This window comes from Bubalus kerabau, chromosome 6 (genome assembly GCF_029407905.1).
Source record: "Bubalus kerabau isolate K-KA32 ecotype Philippines breed swamp buffalo chromosome 6, PCC_UOA_SB_1v2, whole genome shotgun sequence".
Lineage (NCBI taxonomy): Eukaryota > Metazoa > Chordata > Mammalia > Artiodactyla > Bovidae > Bubalus > Bubalus kerabau.
This window is the reverse complement of record NC_073629.1, coordinates 59601857-59625730: the sequence shown is the minus strand read 5'-3', so window position 1 is coordinate 59625730 and position 23874 is coordinate 59601857. Positions and strand designations below refer to the sequence as shown.

At 42.9% G+C, this 23874-nt stretch overlaps 1 protein-coding gene and 1 pseudogene across 2 annotated transcripts in view; one reads left to right on the top strand and one right to left on the bottom strand.

The window, feature by feature from the left end:
• MCOLN2 (mucolipin TRP cation channel 2) overlaps positions 1-23874 on the bottom strand; it is a 67101-nt gene that overhangs the window by 7985 nt on the left and 35242 nt on the right. For both annotated transcript variants that reach the window (XM_055585321.1, XM_055585322.1), the window contains 7 exons: positions 21733-21817; positions 20986-21082; positions 17360-17459; positions 11019-11131; positions 9681-9830; positions 8183-8284; positions 7941-8063 (listed from right to left, as the gene is read on the bottom strand). In XM_055585321.1, the coding sequence (XP_055441296.1) occupies positions 7941-8063; positions 8183-8284; positions 9681-9830; positions 11019-11131; positions 17360-17459; positions 20986-21082; positions 21733-21817 (770 nt within the window). The remainder of the gene's footprint in view (positions 1-7940; positions 8064-8182; positions 8285-9680; positions 9831-11018; positions 11132-17359; positions 17460-20985; positions 21083-21732; positions 21818-23874) is intronic.
• On the top strand, positions 15822-16399 carry LOC129655208 (60S ribosomal protein L17-like; annotated as a pseudogene).

Below are 23874 nucleotides of genomic sequence, written 5' to 3'. Positions count from 1 at the left end.
ATATGGATTCACATAAACACAATAATAGCTCCCACCAGCTGAGCCCAGAAAATGGGCTTCCCTTCCAAATTTCTCTGTCTGCCATTGCAGCCTCCTACCAGAAAAAGATTACTCCAAAATAATCAAGTGCTTAAAACTATGTGTTGTTTATATGTGAAATCTAAAATACAACACAAAAGAAACCTATCTGCGGAATAGAGACATAGGGACTGTTCTCTATGTCAGACAGACTCACTGACATAGAGAACAGATTTGTGGTTGCTAAGAGGAGGGGGCTGGAGGAGGGCTGGAGTGGAAGGTTGGGGTTAGCAGGTGTAAGCAATTATTTTTAGAATGGATAAACAACAAAGTCTACTATATAGCACAGGGAACCTCGATAAACCACAATGGAAAAGAGTATTTAAAGAAAGAATCTATATATATGTATAACAGTCATGTTGCTGTACAGCAGAAATTAACTAATACTGTAAATCAACTATACTTCAATTAAAAAAAAAAAAGCAGTGTGTTGAATGAATTTATTTTTCCTGCTCTACTCTCTAATAAGGTTTGTCTGTTTGTATGGTGTTTCTCTAACCCACTCTTTCTACCCCCTCTCTGATGTCACACTTAAATATTTATTACAGAAAATTCCAGGGAAGTCTTTCTCACTCCAACCTCTTCAGCCTCCAGTCTAAGCTGCAGTAAAATCTAAACTTCAAAGAACATAGCCTTCAGATCATTTCTCTTGCTTAACAATAATGCAAAGTCTGGAGGCAAAGTAAAAATCCAAACCAAGAACCCTGGAGCAAGTTCCTCGTTTGTGGGGCCTCATGCCATCCCTTGAATGGCAGTGTCAAGATCGTGTGTCTGCCTCCTCTCACAACACCTGGGCCACCTCTCTGGGATTTATTCTCTTCATCTGGTACATCCATCATCGTCTCTGTCCAATGTCCAGTGTTGAAGGGCTATTTCAGTCTTACATCAAGACAGACTGCCCTGGCAGCTCTAATTTGTTCTCTATAACAGTAAGAACCACAGAAGAAACCACTGGTTTCTAATTGTTGTCTGCATACTTCTCTGTACCCCAACCAGCTAGCAAACTCCCAGTCCATGACAGATTCACGGGGTAAATTCTGTAACCAAGGGAGAGCATACAGACATACCCCAAATAAGAATCCTGCCCGTGGCTTTGCTACATCGGCAACAACTCTGAAGACCTGGACTAAAGTCACTCTCCACAGAGATCTGGAGGGAACATCCATTGGAGCAAATCACTTATTAATATGCAGATAATTTAATAATAAGACAGGCAGTTCCCAGAGTAACTAGTTTCCACCCCACCACTAGCCTTAAGACAATGTGGTTCAAGTTGGTTTCTATGAACATCAATTACAACTCTGATAGCACCATTAATAATCCATATTTCTTGGGACTTCCCTGGTGGCACAGTGGTTTAGAATCCACCTGCCAGTGCAGGGGACATGGATTTGATCCCTGGTCCGGGAAGACTCCACATGCCAAGGAGCAACTAAGCCCATGTGCGCAACTACTGAAGCCCATGTGCCCTGGAGCCCTCCCAAGGCAGCAAGAGACACCACCACAATGAGAAGCCCGAGCATTGCAACAAAGAGCAGACCCCACTCGCTACAGCTAAAGAAAGTCCGCAAAAAGCAATGAAGGCCCAGCAGAACCAAAAATTACTTAAAAAAATTTTCTTAATCCATATTTCTCAGTTTCTCTTGGAAACTGGCCAATTCCTTTCTTTAGTGTCAAGAACCTCCAGCAGTCTGTGTTTCAAGTTCCAGAACTGCGAGTTGATGGGCACAGTGCAAATTCATCCCTTAGTTTCCTGTGCAGTTACTTAGAATCAGTTTGGACATAATATGCACCTCAGTTATTTATCTCCCTCTTCTCTGGGCATGTGAGATTTATTTTAACCCACCAAAAAGTTAAACAGAGACCTAATAAGGTAAGTAAATGGTACATACTCTACCATTTCATACCATAAGAAGTGGCTGTGAGCTGGTTTCAGTGGCCCAGATCCACAGTATAAGTTAGCTCTAAAAATACCTAATGTGGAGAACAGTATGGAGGGTCTTTAAAAAACTAGAGTTTCCATTTGATACAGAAACCCACTCCTGGGCATATATCCAGAGAAAAGTCTAATTAAAAAAGATATATGCATTCCAATATTTGTAGCATTTACAACAGCCAAAACATGGAACATGGAAGCAACTCAAATGTCATCAACAGATGAATGGATAAAGAAGATATATATATATATATATATATATATATATATATATATATAATGGAATATTATTCAGCCATAAAAAGATGAAATAATGCCATTTCCAACAATATGGATGGACTTAGAGATTATCATACTAAGTAAGTTGGACAGAGACAGACAAATATCACATACCTTATATGTGGATTCCACTTACATGTGGAAACTAAAATACAATATAAATGATCTTATTTACAAAACAGAAATAGACTCATAGACATAGAAAATAAACTTATGGTTACCAAAGGGAAAAGGGGAGGAGGATAAATTAGGAAATTGGAATTAACAGATACACACTACTATATCGGAGAAGGCAATGGCACCCCACTCCAGTACTCCTGCCTGGAAAATCCCATGGATGGCTGCAGTCCATGGGGTCGCTGAGGGTTGGACACGACTGAGCAAAACAAGTAGGACCTACTATATAGCATAGGGAACTGTATTGAATATATTGTGATACCTATGATGTAAAAGAATCTGAAAAAGAATATATAGATGTGTGTGTATGTATAACTGAATCACTTTGCTGTACACTTGAAACACTGTAAATCAATTATGTTGTTTAGTTGCTAAGTTGTGTCCAACTCTTTTATTACCCCATGGACTGTAACTCGCCAGGCTCCTCTGTCCATGGGATTTCCCAGGAAAGAATACTGGAATGGGTTACCATTCCTTCTCCAAATCAACCATACTTCAATTTTTAAAAAATAGAGATTAAAAAAATACCCAAGGTAAAGAGAAATAAGGTCCTAATGTGCCTCCAGGCTACAGATGCATTCCTAGGAAATTTCTTTGGTTCTTACAAGTTTGTAAGTCCCCAGAAAGCAGGTACTGCTATGCCTCTGTTTCTTGTCATTCAGCAAACTTGCTGAGCCCTTACCATGTTCTAGGTACCACACTCGACATGAGGAATGCAAAGAGCAATAATCCATGGTCCCTGTCCTCTATGAATTTGGGCTAGAAGAATCTGACAGTGTTGGGGGCACAGTAGATGTTGAATAAATATCAAATGGATATCTCCATAAAGAGTCTCCACAGGCTCCAGGCTACCACAGTTAAAACCCAAGCATTCGTTCCACAAATGATCATTTTTCAATTGAGCCAAAAAGAACTTTCATGTGAATGAAAGCACATTTGCAATGGCTTATGTCAGAGAGTGACATAAAAATTTGCTTCAAGAGTTGGTGCTAAGAGTCTCATGTGGCATTCACATAAAATGTTTTAACCAGCTAATAGCTGTTTTGAATGAGAGGTGCTTGGATAAAACCGGAGGCCTTGAAAGCAAGAAGGTGTAGCTCTGGTACCACTGAACAGTTACCAATGGCATCAGCCAAGACCAGTGATTTTTCAATGCTTTGTCTTTTCATTTGCAAAACGGGGACAATAAATGCAAGACTGTGGTATATTCCTCAGAAAGTACTCTGGAAACGTCAAAGCCACATTACAATTATGTTCTTCCAGTCCTCATCTTGAATTATTAAACAGCAACAGGCTCCAGCCCGCCATACTCACACATTTTGAAAGGGCGTTGTGCCAATGTCCATTAGTGCTGGAGTAAACGTTGGCAGGACACTTGTATTTTTATTCTCTTTCAGTTGAACCATTGAAATCTGATGTCTAACAGGAAACCCAGAAGCTAAAATGTGGGATTCCTGCTGCCAGACAAGCATCAGGGTAAAATTCTGGTTTTTCTGATATCTTCTCTTTAGAGTTTTTTGTTTGTTTGTTTAAAGAGCGATTGAGCTTCTACACCCAAGCTAGCTGTGATTCTAGAAATTCTAGAAAATGCTCACTGTGGTGCCATCCAGCTTTCAGGCAATACTTGAAGGTCTTCTGATTCAACAGATAGTGACTGAATGGCAGAACCTGACATTTTTGACCATTTGGATTGGTTTGGAGAGAGATGTGCAGGGGGAGTAAACAATTCTAACTTTAGACTCAAAGAAGAAGCAATATGGGGAAGAAAAAACAGAAGTCCAGAACCAAAGTGAAGGTTTTCTCTAACTATTCATCCACTGAATTAACTCAACTCTGTGTTTTCCAAATAGATCAGTTTGGTTAAGAATGGGAGATAGAAGCCATAAACAGACCTGCTATACAACCCCAGAGATATAGTTCTTATCTCTCTACTCCTCCAGGGGAGAAGTGAGATTAACTAAGAGACATAAGTCAAGAGGTGAAACATCCAATATGGCCAGCACCAGCTCCGGGTGACTATGGAACATCTGATGAATAGCCAGTCCAGGCTGACGTGTGCTGTCAGGACAAAATGCCCACCAGATCTCAAAGACTCGGTGCCTACAAAGGAATGTAAAAAACCTCAATGTTTTATATTGAATACAGGCTGAAGTCATATTTGAAATATATTGGATTAAATAAAATGCATAATTCAAATCAATTTCATCCATTTCTCTGAAAAAAATTTTAATGTGGCTACTAGAAAAAATTTAAAAGTACAGACATGCCTCTCCTATTTTTCTTGGATAGTGCTGATCCTCTGGACTCTTTGAAAGGACAGAACAGAAGAAATGAGAATACAGTTAAGACTCACAAAGCAAAGAACACCATTTTTCACAAGGTAACCTTGACACATATTGAAAGAAAGAAGACTAATGACTCGGCTTTCCTCTCATGGTCGATCCACTCTTGAGTCAGACTAAATGCTCTTTTGTAATGATTTGTTTTAGGTAATGCCAAGAAAAGAAAAGAAGAAAAGCCTTCAGCTTTTTGGTCAAATGATGTGTATTAAGGTAAAGGTGACCTGGGTGTGAATCCTATCTCAGCCATTCACTAACTATTCAACCCCAGGAATCTAACTTATTAAGATCCTTATTTTCTGTCTAAAGATAATAATATTTCCCACAGGGCTAATGGGAAGGCTAACAGACCAAGGGAGGAAAAGAACATGGGCACCTTATCTATTTAGCACATAGCACTTGAGAATGGTAGCTAGTTTGGTAAAATTAAAACAACATTTCTGAGCATCTTCCAGAACAATGATGGGATAGGGAAGATGTGTGCCTGACTCTTTGCAACCCCATGGACTGTAACTCGCCAGGTTCCTCTGTCCATGGGGATTCTCCAGAAAAGAATACTGGAGTGGGTGGCCATCATACCCTTCTCCAGGGGATCTTCCAGACCCAGGGGTCAACCCCATGTCTCTTATGTCTCCTGCATTGGCAGGCGGGTTCTTTACCACTAGTGCCACCAGGGAAGGTGGAGAACCATTAACGGCCACAGGACCTCTGGATAAATTCACCGGCCGTGGAAGAGTATTTATTCCGCATGGTGCAACACTGCCCTCTCGTGACAAAAATGTGGCAAAGCATTCAGACCACAAGGCAAGTAAGGAAGAAAAAAGTTAATTTTCCTGGGCATTCATTGGAAAAGACTCTGATGCTGGGAGGTATTGGGGGCAGGAGGAGAAGGGGACGACAGAGGATGAGATGGCTGGATGGCATCACTGACTCGATGGACGTGAGTCTCAGTGAACTCCGGGAGTTGGTGATGGACAGGGAGGCCTGGCGTGCTGCGATTCATAGGGTCGCAAAGAGTCGGACACGACTGAGCGACTGATCTGATCTGATGTGAAGACAATAAATTCTCCAGATCAGAGAGATTGTATCAAAGAACAGTTTTTACTGATGAGTCACCTTTAAGTCAGTGGGCTAGAACTGGAAGAGCAGTAAGATGATCAAGATTTGCTAATAATCCAGAGATGGTCACTTTGTTGACTATACAGTTTTTCAAATAGGAAAATGGTAATTCTCTTCGGACAAATTAAATGTAACGCTTAAAGAGGAGACAGTCTGGGTGGATTCCAAGTTACTAGGATTTATTTTAGTAGGAAAATACCAAAAGTTTGAGTTCTATGGATTGCTCAATTTTTGTGAAGAGTTTATAAACCAGATTTGATCATGGTTTTTTTTTAATGCAACTATCAAGGTCAAAACTTAAAGCTGAGCTGTATACCAGTGTCAAGACAATCCTTTACATCTTTACTTTTCTCCTGTAGGACACCTAAGTCAAGATGACTACCCTGGCCTGTTGACAAAATTAAATGAAAGAGAAGAGAGAAACGCTTAGCATTGCCTCAAGTGTTAGCTGTTATTATTTATATTTTTGTTGTTTCTATTGTCCCAATTGCCAAAGGCCCATGGGGGGAAAAAAAACTATAAGATGCAATCATTGCTTTTACTTTTTTGGTTTGAAAACAAAGCCTACCAAATTTCATTTCCTGCTATATCTTTGAATCAATTTTATCATTTGAAAACAAGAACATCTGGAGAAGGATGTGGCAACCCACTGAGGTACTCTTGCCTGGAATATCCCATGGACAGAGGAGCCTGGTGGGCTACAGTCCATGGGGTCGCAAAGAGTTGACACAACTGAGCAAGTATCCAGTCATTTTTAAGGGGAGGAAACAGTCTCAGGAAAGTTGAGACGCTTGCCAAAGGCCCCAGAGCTTTTGATGGCAGAGCCAGAACTATGCAGGCTTCTTGGTCCTGGCCTCTCTCACCAGATATGTGTATAGAAAACTAGAATCTAAAATATGCCCGAGAGCTTCCCTGGTGGCTCAGTGTTAAAGAATCCACCTGCCAATGCAAGAGATGCTAGTTCCATCCCTGGTCCGGCAAGATCCCAACGTGCACTGGAGAAGCTAAGCTCCTGGGCCACAGCTGCTCAGCCTGTGCTCTGGAGCCTGGGAGCTGCAACTCCTGAGCCCAGGTGCTGCAACAACTGAAGCCCGAGCATCCTAGACCCTGTGCTCGGCAACGAGAAGCCACCACAGTGAGAAGCCCACACGTTACAACCAGAGAGAAGCCCCGGCTCACTGCAACTAGAGAAGAGCCCACACAGCACTGAAGACCCTGCACGGTGGTAAATAAATAAAATCATTTAAAAAGAAAAAACAAGAACATCTGAACATAACTTTGTTGTCCTTGAAATTATGATACTGACTGCAGCCCAGTAATAGTTAAGAATTCAGATACTGAACTTTAGTAAGGCAGTAAGATGACACTGAAATCAAAGCCCCTTGCAAAGGCAAGATGTGTTATCTTTCTAATCATAACTAACGTGGTCATTCCGGGAGTCTTTATCCTCCTCCATCCATCCTCCTCAGTTAATCTGGATGAAAACTGTAACCCCTAGGATTTTGAAATGCTTTTCCTTACTTAATTTTCATTTTTATTATAGTGATTTCATGTACAAACACTTCTTATGTGGTGTCCAGCTGGGTTCACATGTGACCCCTTAAGCCAGCCCAGACAACCATGAAATAAATGTGCTCTCTGGTTTCCTGCAGTTCTTGTTTCAATATTCTAAAGTCACTTCAACATCCAGGAAAGGGAAAGAAAAGGAAAACTAACTAACAAAACAATAGACAATAAAGATATGTGTTCACTGATGTCAAGCGTATGTGCTGGAGAGAAGTGGGATGAAGGTCAATGCTAGAAACCCACTTTTTAAAAAAACTTTTTACTTATTTTTTGTTGGCCATGCTGTGCAGCACTGTGGGACCTTAGTTCCCTGACCAGGGATGCAACCCGAGTCCCCTGAATTGGAAGTGTGGGGTCATAACCACTGGACTGCCAGGGAAGTCCCGAAACCTACTTTTAAGGGCCCCAAGTGCCTCGTGTGCAGGAGGAAGAATTAGGCTACACACCTTGTTGTGATACGGTCCTAAGACAATCCAGCCGCAGAAGGTGTAACCCAGATAGATCATACCAGCACACGCGCAGAAGCGAAGAACTTTTGGCAACGAGGCTTGCATTGTTAAAATGAGCACCTGAAAAAAAACACACACACACACAAAATGGCAGAATGGGAGTTATTAAAAAGTACCTAATAGATCCCAAAGAAATGGACCTGAATCCCAGTGGTGCCGCCCAGGGCCCACATCCTTACATTATATGCTTGGAAGTAACCCAAGTATCGGATGACGCCAACCCAGACAAAAAGTGTAGACGTTCCAAGCAAAATGCTGCACAGATTGTAGTTCGTGAGATTCTAGGAAATGAAAAAAAAGATGTATTAGTAAAATTTTCTATTCCACTCAGCTCAGGAACCTCCCTTGAAACTGACTGGAAAAGAATGGTCTGCCTGCCTCTCTACAGTGATTCTAAGAGTTTTTAAACTGAAGAAGAAAATAATAAGAGTGCACAATTCTGAATGTGTTTCTCATTTCCTTTTAGTATTGCAATTTGTTGAACTAAATCTTTGTTCAAACAATACTCTGAACTAGAGACTGCATTTACCACTGACTTAGGCATTAAAGCACATAAACTAATCATGTTTGCTAAATATCAAACAATACTTTCCAGCTGTTAACACTTTTACAAGAAAGCCCCAGCATGATCTGCTAACAGTTTGTGCTCTCAAGGACTTCCAGGTCTAACTGAAGAGACACGTGCACAAGCACAATTTTAATACAATGTGCTACGTGCAGTGAGGCACAAGCCAGACTTCTTACATAGGGCTCCCACGGGCATGACCCCAGAGTGGTGCCAGCCTGGTGGACAGGCTGGGAGAGCCTTGCAAGTCAGCAGAGGCTGAACCAGGGCCTCAGGCTGGGAGCCCACAAGACAGGCCAGAGAAAGCGAGGGCGGGAGAGGGAAGGAGAGCTGGATGATAAGGACCCTGGAGACCACACTGAAGAAAGGCCACTTCATCCCAAAGCGGGTCTCTGAGGCAGAAAGGATTGTCACTGCAAGACAGACGCCAGAAAGATGACTCTGACGGCTGTGTGGATGGGTCCGAGGGGTACAGGGCTGAAGGCAAAGCAACAATGAGGAGACCGCTGTGGCGGGAGGAGGAGCCGCAACAATGAGAAGATCTAGACCAGACAGGAAGATGTCCTGGAGGAAGCGGAGCAGTTGCCATGGATGAGAGGGAGGTGTTAGAGGTCAGGAGAGAAGGCTGGTAAGATTTGCTAACTGACGGCAGAGCATGGAGGGGAGGAGTCAAGACTTGGGAGACTAAATCAACTAAGTTACCCAAGAGCCAGGCAACTAGAGGCACTCAAATCATCCTCAAATAAAACCTCTATCCTTCAGAACCCCCATCAGTCATGGGTGAGTACCCCTGGCTCATGGATCAAGGGTCAGAGGCTACTTTTTGCAACTTAAAAAAATAAATAAATCCTGACCAAGCAATCAATCCTCTCACACTTCAATTCTTATTCTGAAGATGCTGCCAAGTTCCCGAGAGAACATTTATGGGAATATCACCTTCCACAGAACATCCACCTCCTCATTTTCCGCTCACAAAAAAACAGGTCAAAGGAGGCTTCAGTTTTATGGATGTGAGAAAAGAGAAAACATGAGAATTCCTGCATATCTTAAGAATATGTGAGACCACCTAAAAGAACAGAAAGAACAAAAGATTTAAAATGGGTTGCCCTCACCTTGGCTTTAATTTCCATTTTTAACACGGATCCACTTATTGTCAGGAGGTCGCTGATAATCACCAGGATATACCATTGGTTGATAAACTCCCTCTGGTCGGCATTACAAACGTGTCGCTTGTACTTCTCCAGGAAGAACTTTAGGAATCTCTGCAGCAAAAAAAAAAAAAAGCATTTCTAACAAACTGCACTGGCCTCTGGAAGGAAAAAAGTGCAGAACAGAGCTCTCGCATATCCGATAGCTTGACACTGCCTTTTCCAACGTGATGGATTCTCACTTGGAGGGTACAGATAACAGCCCACACCCTCCCCCGCCATCTATCCCAGCTGGAGATGAGCACGCCAGTGAACTGAGTGACTCCAACACCCAATGCCGTGCTCTCCCTCCAACAGACTCTTGTTGAAATAGCTAACACAGAGTCCATTCCAAACGCTTTACATATTCTCAACATATTCAACCAGACAACAACCCTATGAACTAGGCACCATGGACTCTTCCTTCCAGAGGAAAGAATGGAGACACAGGGCAGCCGAGCCAGGACTTGAGTCCAGGAGGTCCAGCTCCTGGGTGTGGGCTCCCAGCGCACCCCCACTCTCGTGCAGAACCCAGCCCCTGACTCTGGATTCAGAATATCAAGGGACTTGCGGTGGGGGTGGGTGGGTAAGAGAACTGGGTATTTACAAAATAAATTGACGCAGGTCAAGAAATAGAAAATAGAATGAAGACCGTTTTCTTGCTCCACGTGTGGTTTTCTGATGACTTCCTACTTCCACTGACCCTAGTCTGTGTTTATACACGTGCCACACACTGGAATAAAATTTGTGCTAGAGTATATGGTCACAAGAGTCCTAAGGATAAAAAGGTAAAAGGAACCTCAGGGGAGATTTAAAAACTATTTGTAAAAATAGGATAAAGTATTTTAGGCATCATTATAACCCATTTACCATGCCTTCCTGTCAAAATGAACTCTGATCTGATGACAAAAGATGAAACCCATACATGCTATTACCCTGTTCTTAAGATCACTCTTGAATTTAAAAGGGTCTCATTTATTCTAGAAACATTCAATCTTGAAAAGTTCACTGCTGTGCATCTGTGCTTATTAGCTCAAGTTGAAGCAGGATAATTGTCTGATTCTGCCTGACATGCCAGGAGCTTGGACTCATTCTCTACACCCCAGGTTGATTAATGCCCTGTTGGAGGACAATCACTCAAAGGAATTTAATTTAGTCAAGGCCTCACATAGGGCAGGATAACCCTTCATCAAGTCCCCACTGTTTGGACAAGCTGAAGGCGGAGGTCAGGAAGGGAGGGAGAATATTCCAACACACATTTACCTTTCGTAACCTCAGCGCAAGAACAATGGATCTTGTGCACAGGATAAGAGATGCCAAGCAAATCACAATGACAAATGCATCAAACACCAGGACATACTGAGTGTTTTTCTGAACTGAGAAACAAAAACAGAATTCAAACGTCAAACACACCTTACTTGGGAATAATTTCCAAACAAAATGGCACCTGGAAAATAAGATCAAATGATAAACGCTTCAACATCAGAAACAAATTACACTGCATTCATTCAGAGCTTCACAAATAAGTCAATCATTCCCTGATGTCAAATTATACATTAAAAACATATAAATTCTTAACAGATATACTAAAATGTATTTATAAATATTTGCCGTAGAGTAGAATTCAATACAGGGAAGGCAATGGCACCCCACTCCAGTACTCTTGCCTGGCAAACCCCATGGACGGAGGAGCCTGGTAGGCTGCAGTCCATGGGGTCGCTAGGAGTTGGACACGACTGAGCGATTTCACTTTCACTTTTCACTTTCCTGCATTGGAGAAGGGAATGGCAACCCATTCCAGTATTCTTGCCTGGAGAATCCCAGGGATGGGGGAGCCTGGTGGGCTGCAGTCTCTGGGGTCGCATAGAGTCGGACACGACTGAAGCGACTTAGCAGCAGCAGCAGCAGCAGAATTCAATAGAAGGTGGTCCATTTGGACCCTATTCAAAAGAGGCAAAACTACTGACATACTCTTGAGTTCTCTCATACAAAATCAAAAACATAAGTTCTCCATTAATGAAGGAACAAACATTTTAAAGGGCTTCCCTAAGTTGTGAAGATCCGCTGGAGGAGGGCATGGCAATCCACTTCAGTATTCTTGCCTGGAGAATCCCCATGGACAGAGGGCTATGGTCCATGGGGTCACAAAGAGTCGGACATGACTGAGAAACTAATGAAGCACAGCACAAACATCTCAAAATCCACCACTCAAAATCCCCGTTTCTGCTTCTCAATCTTACTATGCACTTTCCCAGCAAAGAGTGCCAAGTCAATAAGCTCTTCTTACTTGTGGGAAAAACAACCACTTGGGATGAGAGTACAGCGAGTAGTAATCAGATTTGTGTCTCTGTTGTTTTGGAGTACAGTTGCTTTACAAAGTGTACAGCAAAGTGAATCAGCTGCACATATGCATACATCCCTTTTTGTTTAAAGATTTCCTTCACATTTAGTCACCAAAGAGCATTGAGATTTGGATCCTGGAACACACAGTAGCACAGGGAATGTACTAAAGGAAGACCAAACTGTAAGCTTAGCTTCTCCCAGACTTTGTGGTGTTGTCTCAAATCCCAATGATGGCTCTGTCACTGGCAGCTTGCTGTTCTCTCCCAGCCCCCACCTCCTCCACCCTGAGGCCACTCTGGTCTTCCTTCTTCCTTGCTCCTGCCAGGGGCTTGCATGCACTCTCTCTCTCTCCCCCTCTCCCTCTCTCTCCCTGCAGGGACATTGCACCTCTGCCTGGAACAGCACCCTCCCCATCACACAAGGGGATTATTCAGCCTTGAGTATTTTCCTCCTCAGGACAGAATCCCCTAAATTCTCATCCCTATTAACCCTTCCCTCCAAACCCTATCATAGCCCTGTCCACAGGTATACATACCTATAGCTTCATTTACTCCCCTTTGCTTGATGGTCACTGAACTTTGCATATTCAAGCTTTGCATATTCAAAGACAGCACAGCAAGGTGCACAGAGACAGTATAAAATGAAAAAGGACAATCTATGGAGCCTGAGACCTGGCTCTGAATCTTGACTCTGCACTTGGAAGTTATGGAGTCAGGGAAGTTGCCTCAGTTTCCTCATCCAAAACAATGGGTACAATGAAAAAAAAATCTATTTTATAGGGCTGTCATGAGGATCAAGTAAGTTCATATATGAAAGCACCTAGAACTGCCCCATACATGTAATAACAAACAGAGCAGTTACTATACCATTTGATGTTCATCTTCCCCACTACATGATTGGTTCTGGGAAGCAGGGACTGGATATATTTTGTTCAACACTACAATGCCTATGCTTAGCATAATGCTTCAGCATGCTTACAGATAAGTACAATGACCCTAGCAGAACATAAGAAGACTACGATTATCTAAGTTGGAATTTGTGAAGGTTTGAGCAACATCAGAGGCAGAGAAGACACAGAAGGATAAGGCACAAAGTAGCAAGAGATGAAAAGGAGAGATTCAATGGGACTTAGGGAGTAAGGAAGGACTGATCAAGAATAACCTCTTTTCTGTCTTGGGTCCACTGGCTCACTCTGGACATTCATGACAAGAGAGGACGACTTGGTGGCGACTGAAACCATGGGTTTCAGCCAATCAGAGATGACAGACAGGAATGCAGACTAGGAAGGATGAGGGATGCAGGCAGCAGGGTGGCAACGTCTAGGAATTAGGAGAGCAGACACACTCAGGAACCAGATGGAGAAAGGCCAGGGAAGCAGAATGCAGGACGGGGGACAGGCCACCTTCAGCAACATCTGAAGTCAGGGTGCTCCACAGAGACACCTCTGCAGAGAAGGCATTGAAGAGGAAGACGGGAGCGTGTCCACAGATTTAGAGATAATAACGGCGTGAGCAATCTCTGCACGTGTCTGAGAGCAGCTTATCCAGTGGGTTATGTGTGTGGCCAGCTAGTAAATATAATTCACTGAGCGAGTTGTCCAGCCTTGCTCAGCTTTGGGTGCCTTGGGTACCACATGGGGGCACAGCTGTACCAGTTTCATGCACTGTTAGGAAATCAGGCAAACCTTCCCTGTCAAATGCTTGTTAGTGCCTCACATGCAGCACTTACCTCCCTCTTTAGCATTTTCCACTTCACAAGTTTAAGTTATCTTGAGATACTATCTAATAGGTAGGTAAGAACACAACCTGCCCAAAATCCAAGACCACCATTTTTTTTGTTTGTTTTGGATCCATGAATGAGGCAGAGAATAGGGGCAATTCTTGGAAAGATAGGGCTTAAATCTTTAAAAAATGCAAGCACAGCATCTAGTACCTTCTTTTCTGACCTATAACGAGAATAAAATCTCTAAGACTGCTTGAATTTGGCCTTATTTACAGTTAAGAAAACTGAGGCATGGAACTAAGAAGATAAATCGTCCCTCATAACAGAAAAAAGTATTGTATTTTTAAAATTTGATTTATTGAGATTACTTTGACATGTTACAAAAAGTATTTTATAAACATCATGTGTGTGTTAGAAGCTTAGTCATGTCCAACTCTTTGCAACCCCATGGACTGTAATTCTCCAGACAAGAATACTGGAGTGAGTTTTTATTTCCTTCTCCAGGGGATCTTCCTGACCCAGGGATCCAACCCAGGTCTCCTGCATTACCGTTAGATTCTTTACCATTTGAACTACCAGGGAAGCCCAAACATAATAACTGCTTTCTTATTCTACTGACACTATGTTATTCCCACAAGAACAGTTCCCAAAACTGGGTTTGCAAAACTCTAGTCCAGAGAGTTGCTTCTGGCAACCTGGTTAGGGAAATCCTACCCCACCACCCAGTCCTTCCAGGGCCCTGAGAAGTCCCCCACACACTACCACTGCCACCTGTGTGACCCTGACCAACGCTTCACATTCATTTACATCACCTATCGATGGGGAGTCCTGTCTGTCAGTACACATCCCTTCTAGCTCCCAGGCTCAAATGGCTACAGTTACAAAATCAAGTTAACATGAAGGTTAGTGATGTACTGGGAATGGGTATTAGAAGTCATAAAAGGCAACTTTGAGTTTGTATGTGAAAATGGCCATCCTCTCTTTTTTTTGGATATCCTCTTTTATTACACCTTGAGATAACAATTAACGACAAAGCTAGAGAAGTGTCAAGAGAAGTGTATGGATGTGAACGAATCTCAGAATGTTTTGCAAATAGCACAAGGACCCCCCAAGATGTCACCCTTGCCTTTGTCCCCCTCCCCAAAAACCAGGGCAATCAATCCACCAGACAGCTTCCTACACAGAAAGAAAAAAAAAATCCATTTTCTAAGCTGTTTTCCAAACTTCAGCTTTCTAAGACTTGTCACATTATTTTAAATTTGCTCTCTCCTGGTCATGGAATCTGGTTTCATAGGGTGCAGCTTTGGAAGAAGAATATGCAATTATTTCTAGCTGTGAGATTGTGTTTCTCCCCACAGGCCACAAGAGAGAGCTAGAGCTCCTCTCTTCTGAGTAAAGGCTCAGGGAAAACTGCCCAGTGTGGTCAGGGTGCCCGCGGGGAGGAAGGAAACCAGGGTCTGGCAAACCTGTTTAACTCACTTATTTGGTCAAGCGACTATTCCAAACCACATTTCCTATACGACAGGGGTTAGCTTTGTTCACATAAAATAGTTGCAGTTGGACTTGGAAAATTCACATCTGATCTGTGCCTTTCTGTATGGAGAATGCTGAGGAGTAGTAACCACTTTGTAACAGAAACTAAAAGTGTGTATTCTGATCAGAGGTTGAGTCAGCAAATGGAACTACAAAGCCAAAACTTCAGAATCATCAGCCCAGGTGGCATTAATGGTAAAGAACCCACCTGCCAATGCAGGAGACACAAGAGCGTGAGTTCGATCCCTCAGTGGGGAAGATCACCTGGAGGAGGAAATGGTAACTCACTCCAGTATTCTTGCCTAGAAAAATTCCATGGACAGAGGAATGGTGGGCTACAGTCCATGGGACTGAGCAAAGACTGAGCACATGCGTGCGCACGTGCACACACACACACACGTATTATATAGCTGAAAAGCCACAAAATTAGTCTAATTTAAAACTAACACAAAATAGCTTTTCTGGTAAGCGGCCTGAGGTGATCCCTAAAAATGGTGCGCTATTCATTCGACCCAGAACACCCCACAAAATCATGCAAATCAAGAGGTTCAAATCTTCGTGTTCACTTTAAGAACACTCGTGAAACTGCCCAGGCCATAAAGGGTATGCATATCTGAAAAGCCACCAAGTATCTGAAGGATGTCACTTTAAAGAAGCAATGTGTGCCATTCCGTCGCTACAACGGTGGAGTTGGTAGGTGTGCACAGGCCAAACAGTGGGGCTGGATGCAGGGTCGGTGGCCCAAAAAGAGTGCTGAATTTTTACTACACATGCTCAAAAATGCAGAGAGTAATGCTGAACTTAAGGGCTTAGATGTAGATCCCCTGGTCATTGAGCACATCCAAGTGAACAAAGCCCCCAAGATGCGGCACAGGACTTACAGAGCTCACAGTCAGATCAACCTCTACATAAGCTCTCCCTGCCATATTGAGATGATCCTTACTGAAAAAGAACAGATTGTTCCTAAACCAGAAGAGGAGGTTGCACAGAAGAAAAAGATATCCCAGAAGACACTGAAGAAACAAAAACTAATGGCCTGGGAATAAGTGCCGCAAAAAATGAATGCAAATAAAAGTAAAATAAATAAAACTAACACAAAATAGTCAACGAGTATTTTACATTTTATTTTGTTCCAAGATTTGGTCAAAGGCAGGTTCAGTTAAACAAAACTTGTAAATGAAAAATCACTGACCACCCATTGTTAACATCAACCAAACCCCCTCAACAAGAAAGGGGTCTCAGGAGCCCACGTTAGCCTGTGGATCAAGAAGTGTTTTATGAGTAATGACTGAGTAACTGACCCAGGTTTGTACAGGCTGCTCTCTGGGCTCTGAAGGCCTTGACCCTGCTCCATTGTCACAGGCTCAGGGCAAATCAGATCTTTTTCCAGAAGTGTTGCTCTACTGTATGTCCTGCTCTGCCCGTCAAAATGAACCTTTGCTGTTTTGACCATCATATCTTGTGCCTCCACCACTTACTCTGATCCAGGACAAGCTAGAGATTTTCTAAGCATGTCAGTGTCCCTCATGAAGGTATTTCCTTTCTTTCCCAGAGTGCTAGCAATGACTGTCTGCCAACTCTGGCTCTCAGCGCTCGCTTTACATAGTTATTCATTTACTACTCAACATCCTGGAAAGTAAGTACTATTGTTACTCTCACTTTTCAGAGAAAGACACTGAGACGTGGAAAGCCGAAGGAATTTGTCCAAGATCACAGGCACAGGAATAGAACCAAAATCCAAGCCCAGGCAGTCAGGCTCTAGAAACTGCTCCTAAATACTGGCCAACACAGCCTCTCCTACGAGGTCTATAATCCACGTTTGCTGAACTGAACAAAAATGCAAAGCTTCAAAGTAGTCTTGACAGAAGCAAACATTCAAAGTGTGGTTTTCTGGAGCTCTTTCTTCTTCTTATCATCCAAGTAAACCCTTTATATACCCCAAATCCCCAGATGAAGTGTTCAAGATCATTCACAATCCACAATTGGCAAGTATATAACATACTTACTGGATCCAGAGATTTTCAAGTCTTTACATTCCTCGATTTTGGCATCACTGTTAAAATAGATTTTGATTTTGCCACTGTGAGCTTTATTGTCAAAGATAATCTAGAGACACAAAAAGATGAAGAGGTTACAACCCAGCAGAAAGTATGATGCGTTAGATCAGTTCTGCTTAAAATATCAATGGCATCCAAACGGTGATCCAAAAAGAATCAGGCCAATGAAAATGCCCTCATTACATGATTCCTTCACAACTTCCTATTATTAATGAAAACTGTGGTCCAAAGCAGGGGTCCCCATCCTCCAGGATCTAATGTCTGATGATCTGAGGTGGAGTTGATGCAATAATAATAGAAATAAAGTGCACAATAAATGTAATGCACTTGAATCACCCCAAAACCATCCTTCCCGAATGCTGCCTCCCCCAGTCTGTGAAAAAATTGTTTTCCATGAAACTGGTCCCTGGTGCCAAAAAGATGCTGGTTCAAGGGGTGTAGACATGAAATTCTACTAAACCCACATTCAGATTCAGAGAAACCCTAATGCAAAACAGCCAAATGGTCTGAGGAACGAAAATGAGAATTCACCACCAATTTCTGACAAGAGAACACAAAGATGTCATTTATTACCCTGAGTGCAATTTATAAGCATTTGCTTCAATTTAATCCTTTGGGTATTGCCGGGGTCCAGCCCCGGCTGATCCAGGGAGTTCGAAGCGGGGATGGTGTCGGCGAGGATCAGGATACAATAGCTTCAATTAGATATTAATTAGAGGTGTAAAGAGTAATAGAATGAGGATAGCTCAATAGGAAAATTCAGTGGAGAAAAGAGGCTGAGTAGCTTGGTTTACGCGGGAGACCAATAAAACTTTAAGACAAGAAGTTTGCACCACTTACATAGGCCGCAGGCGTCCTTCTGTTCTCCCGAAGGAGAGGAGACACTGAAGCCTCCCCGGTCGGATCTTAGAAGCCCAGGCATAATTAGTAAGCATGGCGGGTTCCGTGCTCCAGATGGAGACTCAGCCAGAGTGAGAGAGAGAGAGCGACATGGGGAGACCAGTATTTCGAGAAACTGATCCCAATTCTTTATTTTCCATGGTCTACTTTTATACACTGAGATGTTATGCAAAAGTCATGCAGGGTCAGCAGTCCTGACTTTTATCAAAGTCAGGTGCTTCATACAAATGTATACAGAGGTCTTAGGGGTGTTACATCATCTTCTGGCCAGGGGGCCTGCTGACAATTTATGACCCTCTCCTTGTGACAGTGGTCAGTCAACCAGGACACTTATTTCTCCAGGGGTGATTATTCTTAAACAGACGCCACCCAAATAAAGTTACATTCCTATAGGGTGAGGGGGTAGTGGGTTTTAGTTAAGGAAAGAATTTACTTAGCCTAAGGTCTAACGTGATTAATATCAAAGGTTAATACTTATTTCTTCTACATATTCATTAATGTGTGTAAGGGCAGGGGATGTGGAGACTTAGCAACAAACATTGGCTCAACAAATGAAAAGCCCTTCACCAATACAACTTCTAATCAGCCCATTGTACTTATACTAATAGTTTTCTAACTTCTCTAAAGAACCTGTTTTTAGAAGGTTTAAAGCATCTCGTGCCTCTCACGGTTGGGAGGCTGTGAGCAATCACAGGTGGCCAGACAAGCCTGTCAGGCAGGCTAGAGAACCTTCAGAGGAGTTTGTAGGTTAAAACACTCTTGTCATGCCCAGGAGTTTTTATTAACTGGAGCTCTAAGTTAACTCCTTCTCCGAAAGAGGTGGTGGGGGACAGCCCCCCGTAAAGTCAGAGGTGTAGGTGGGAGCACAAAGTAGTAAAGCAGGCAAGCTCTGGTTATGGGGGTAGATGCTCGAGGATTTCCAGGGGGACTCCTGAGGTTCGATCCCGCCTTTGCGTATGTCGAGCCTCCTTCCTCATGACCTTTGCCATGGGCGGAGTGCCTCACACCGGCCCCCAACAGGGTATGAAATTCTAGGCTTTTACTATGCTAGATATTATTTTTATATTTGCTTCAAGCACTACATATAATGTTTTCAGGAGTGTTACATACAATGTTTTCATATGTGGCAAAGATTGCTCCAAGGTTACAGGTTGAATTTAAGATTTCCAAATGTCCTCAGTCTTCCACATTATATATCAAGCATTTAAAGTGTATAAGTGACATATACAGAGTATGTTAGGACTTAAGAGAAGCATATTCGGGGTCTTCCTGGAGGGAATGAGGCTTTGAATGCCAGGACTAGTGGAAGTTTAGTCCTAGCTCATAGGTATAGAAGTGAGGTTTGTGTAGCTTAATTCCCTAACCTCTGGTTGGTCATAGAGATATTCTTGGATTACACTGAGAATGTGTAGCATGCATGTGGTTTGTGCTCAAAGATGCTCACTTGTGGGTTCAATCATAGATTTGATCATGGGTTCAATCATAGCTGAACCTACACATTCAGCTCTCCAAGCTCTTCGCCTTGGATTTCATAATACGTTTTGCAATGTGCGGGTCACCCCAGGAGATAAATCATGCTACTTTCTGATCCAGACATTCTTCCCTACTTACACATCACAATTTATAATTACTTTTATTTCTTTGTTGACCTGTTTTTCTATCTATCTTTCCCACTAGGGTATAAGCTTCCTGAGGGCCATGGTACCTCTAGAGCATGACAACCTGCCTGCTGCCTTGTAGGGACTCATAGAGCACTTAGCAATTGTTGTTAAAGGAAGCACACTTCTGAACTGCTAAAACAGCAGCAACACATAACAGCCAGTTTAGCATTCAGTTTTGCCCATCACTAAACATGAAAGATGGAGAGGGCAATGGCACCCCACGCCCCTGCTCTTGCCTGGAAAATCCCATGGACGGAGGAGCCTGGTAGGCTGCAGTCCATGGGGTCACTAAGAGTTGGGCACGATTGAGCGACTTCACTTTCACTTTTCACTTTCATGCATTGGAGAAGGAAATGGCAACCTACTCCAGTATTCTTGCCTGGAGAATCACAGGGACAGGGGAGCCTGGTGGGCTGCCATCTATGGGGTCGCACAGAGTCGGACACAACTGAAGCAACTTAGCAGTAACAACAAACATGAGAGAAGGAAGGGGGACAAAGGGAGGAAGGAAGGAAAGAAGGCAAGGAAGAAAGAAGGCAGGAAGGAAGGATTCCAGGGCACATGGCCTCCCATCCAAAAATAAAAGCTGCAGCAATTGATGCTTTGCAGACTGGACTTCAGATCAAGGGGGCAGTTTCTGCCTTGAGGTTTGAAAACATTTGCTAACAACATTTGCAAAGACCTTCCTTTGAAAAAAGGAAAAACATTATAGACACTAAAAGCACTGGTCATAAACTAAAAAAAAAAAAAAAAGTATTAGGAGAGTAGGACGTCAAAGTCCACTTTGAAAACTCCTTTTTTCAACCCAGAAATCTAGTTTTTAAAAGTTGGAACAGGCGTGCCTCATTTTTAGAAGTCACAGCGTCTGGATCAACGATGCTATAGCATGGCATTCAAACTGTTTTAAACACACTTTTGTCTAATACATTTATAGGCAGGTGCACTGTACACTCTGCACCTCCAAAAGGAGTCAAGAAAAAGGATAAAAACTGGCTTAGTGAAATAGATACTTGCCATATTCTGAAAGACGTAACAGTCTGGAAGCTCTCGGGAATGAATCGTCTGCAGGTCAATGCCTTTGAGTTGAAAGGAGATGTCAATTTGCAAGAGCCTGAATAAAAACATATTACAAGATATACATTGTCACAGTCTTCCTACCCTACTCTCCCTTCCCCATCCATGTCTCCTGGATAATGAGACTTAAAAATGTATTTACTGGGGCTTCCCTGGTGGCTCAGTGGTAAAGAATCCACCTGCCAAATCAGGAGACATGGGTTCGATCGGTGATCTAGGAAGATCCCACATGTCACACAGCAACTAAGCCTGTGCACCACAGCTATTGAGCCTGTGCTCTAGAGCCCGGGAGCCACAGCTACTGAGCCCACATGCTGCAACAACGGAAGCCCGCGCGCCCTAGAGCCCGTGCTTTTCACTGCAGTGAGAAGCCCTCGCACCACAACTAGAGAGTAACCCCCACGCATCGCAACTAGAGAAAGCCCGCGCAGTGCTGAGTCTTCACTGCTGCACGGGGTTCTCTAGCTGCTGTATGTCTCAGGGAACTCAAACAGGGGTTCTGTATCAACCCAGAGGGGTGGGATGAGGAAGGAGATGGGAGGGAGGTTCAAGAGGGAGAGGACATATGTATACCTATGGCTGATTCAGGCTAAAGTTTGACAGAAAACAACAAAATTCTGTAAAGCAATTATCCTTCAATTAAAAAAATAAATTTGAAAAAATTAATTAAAAAAAAAATGTATTTACCGATAAAATTCCAGTCTGAAGAATGATGAATTCTTCCAGTCCTGAGGGTCCTTGGAGAGTGCCTCGAGGTCTAGGTGAATGCAGTCTAGGGCCATGAAAGAACCACAGTGACTGTTAGGTAGGAATCAGATGCTAAAACCAGAAGGCCAAAGTGTGATGAGAAGCACGAGGCTCACCAAGTTCCAAAGCATCTCAAATGTTTATTAATCACAACAGGAAGGCCAGTAACTTTATAGTGGAGAGCCTGGCAGGTCCCACCCTGGCCACATGATCAAAGTTAACATCATCAGGAATGAGATAAAGAGACATCATATGCCTCCTGAAATAATGTACCATCTGTGTGGCATTTCCACACCAAATACATAACCTCAATCCAGTCACAAAGAAACAGGAAAACTCAAGGGAGGGACATTCTACTCCCTAAAAATGTTACGATCATAAAAAAAAAAAAAAGGCAAAAAAACTTCATTTTTCTCTAGATTACAGGAGACTAAAGATATATGACACCTAAGTACAGTATATGATGCTGGACCAGAAAGTTGGGTGTGGCTTTTGCTATAGAGAATATTAGGGCAGTTGATGAAATGTGAAGAGGCTTTGTAGATTATTCTGTTGTATCCATGTTAACTCGTGTTTTTGAACACTGTACAGTTTGGGGAGAGGCACACGAGTATTTTGGGCTTCCCTGGTGCTTCAGACAATAGAGTCTGCCTGAAATAGAGAAGACCCAGTTTTGACCCCTGGGTCAGGAAGATCTCCTGGAGAAGGAAATGGCTACTCACCCCAGTATTCTTGCCTGGAAAATCCCGTGGACAGAGGGAGCCTAGTGGGCTACAGTCCATGGGATCGCAAAGAGTAGGACATGACTGAGCAACTAACACTTTTACTTTTCTTTCTTTATACAAGTATTTAGAAGCAGAGACATCATGTCTGTCCCTTATTCTCATGTTTCAGGAGAAATTTTTATATGTAGGAAGAATGATAAAGTAAATGTGGTAAAATTAACTTTTTTGGTTAAGTACCTTTGTTTAGCATTTGGGAAGGTTAGATGAAAGATATACAAGGACATCTTTGTGCTAGCTGGCAAGCTTTCTGTTTAGTCCAATACTTTTTCCAAAGAAAAATATTAAGAGAGAAGAAAGGAACTTAGATTGTATTCAAATAAAAACAAATTAGGAGCTGTAAACTAAATAAGAATGATTCCAAGACCTTCACATAAAAATTAGTCTCATTGTTTTGTAGCCTAACACCTTGGCAGGAAACTGAGGAGGCCTGGAGACGATGAACACCTTTCATGGTCCATGCCTTTCAAGGTCATTCAGCCCTGATGCCAGAACTGGTGTGAACCAGCCTGGCCGATTCTCATCCAGGCTGTTGCTGTACCTTGGCCCCGCCTCGAAAATAGGAAAGTCAGGGCCTCCTGCAACGCCAGACACTAGCTAGGTGCTCGAGAATCTGGGTAGGGCCCATGGCTTGTTCTCTGAGAATCTTCTGCCACAATTCGACTCTTTATTTGCTCATCTATTCCCTCAACTAGAGGACGAGGTCTGTGAAAGCAAGGGCATAACTGTTGCGGCTGGTAAACACTGCTTAGCATATAGGACACTCAAGCTATGGAGGATACACTTACATTTTACGAAAATCAGGTATTCTGGTCCAAAACTGAGGACATGGAGCTGAATGGACAATTCATCAGCCACAATATTTAAGGGCAGGTGTCATAGCGGGTGTCTCCCTGTGTTTGGCAAATGGACCATTAGGGTCGAGAAGCAATTCAGTGCTGGTTTTCCTGACTGGGCCTTGATTGATACAGTGAGGATAGATAATCAAAAGAAACTCACTTTTTATAGAAAAAGACTCATGGTGATGAAACTAGCAGACACATATGGGGACTTACTCTCTGCCAGGCATTGTGCTTGGGGGTTTATATGTTCTCTTGTTTAATGCATCATCTTGTTTAACTCCTGCAGCAACCTTGTAAGATGGACACTATTGCTGCCATTTTACAGATGGACCAACCAAGGCACAGAGAGGCCAAGAAACTTCCTCAAGGTCACACAGCTAGCTGGTGGCCAACTAGAATGTAAGTCCACATGTGCTCAATTCCAGAGCCTGAGCTTTTTTCCCTAGTACACTGATGAG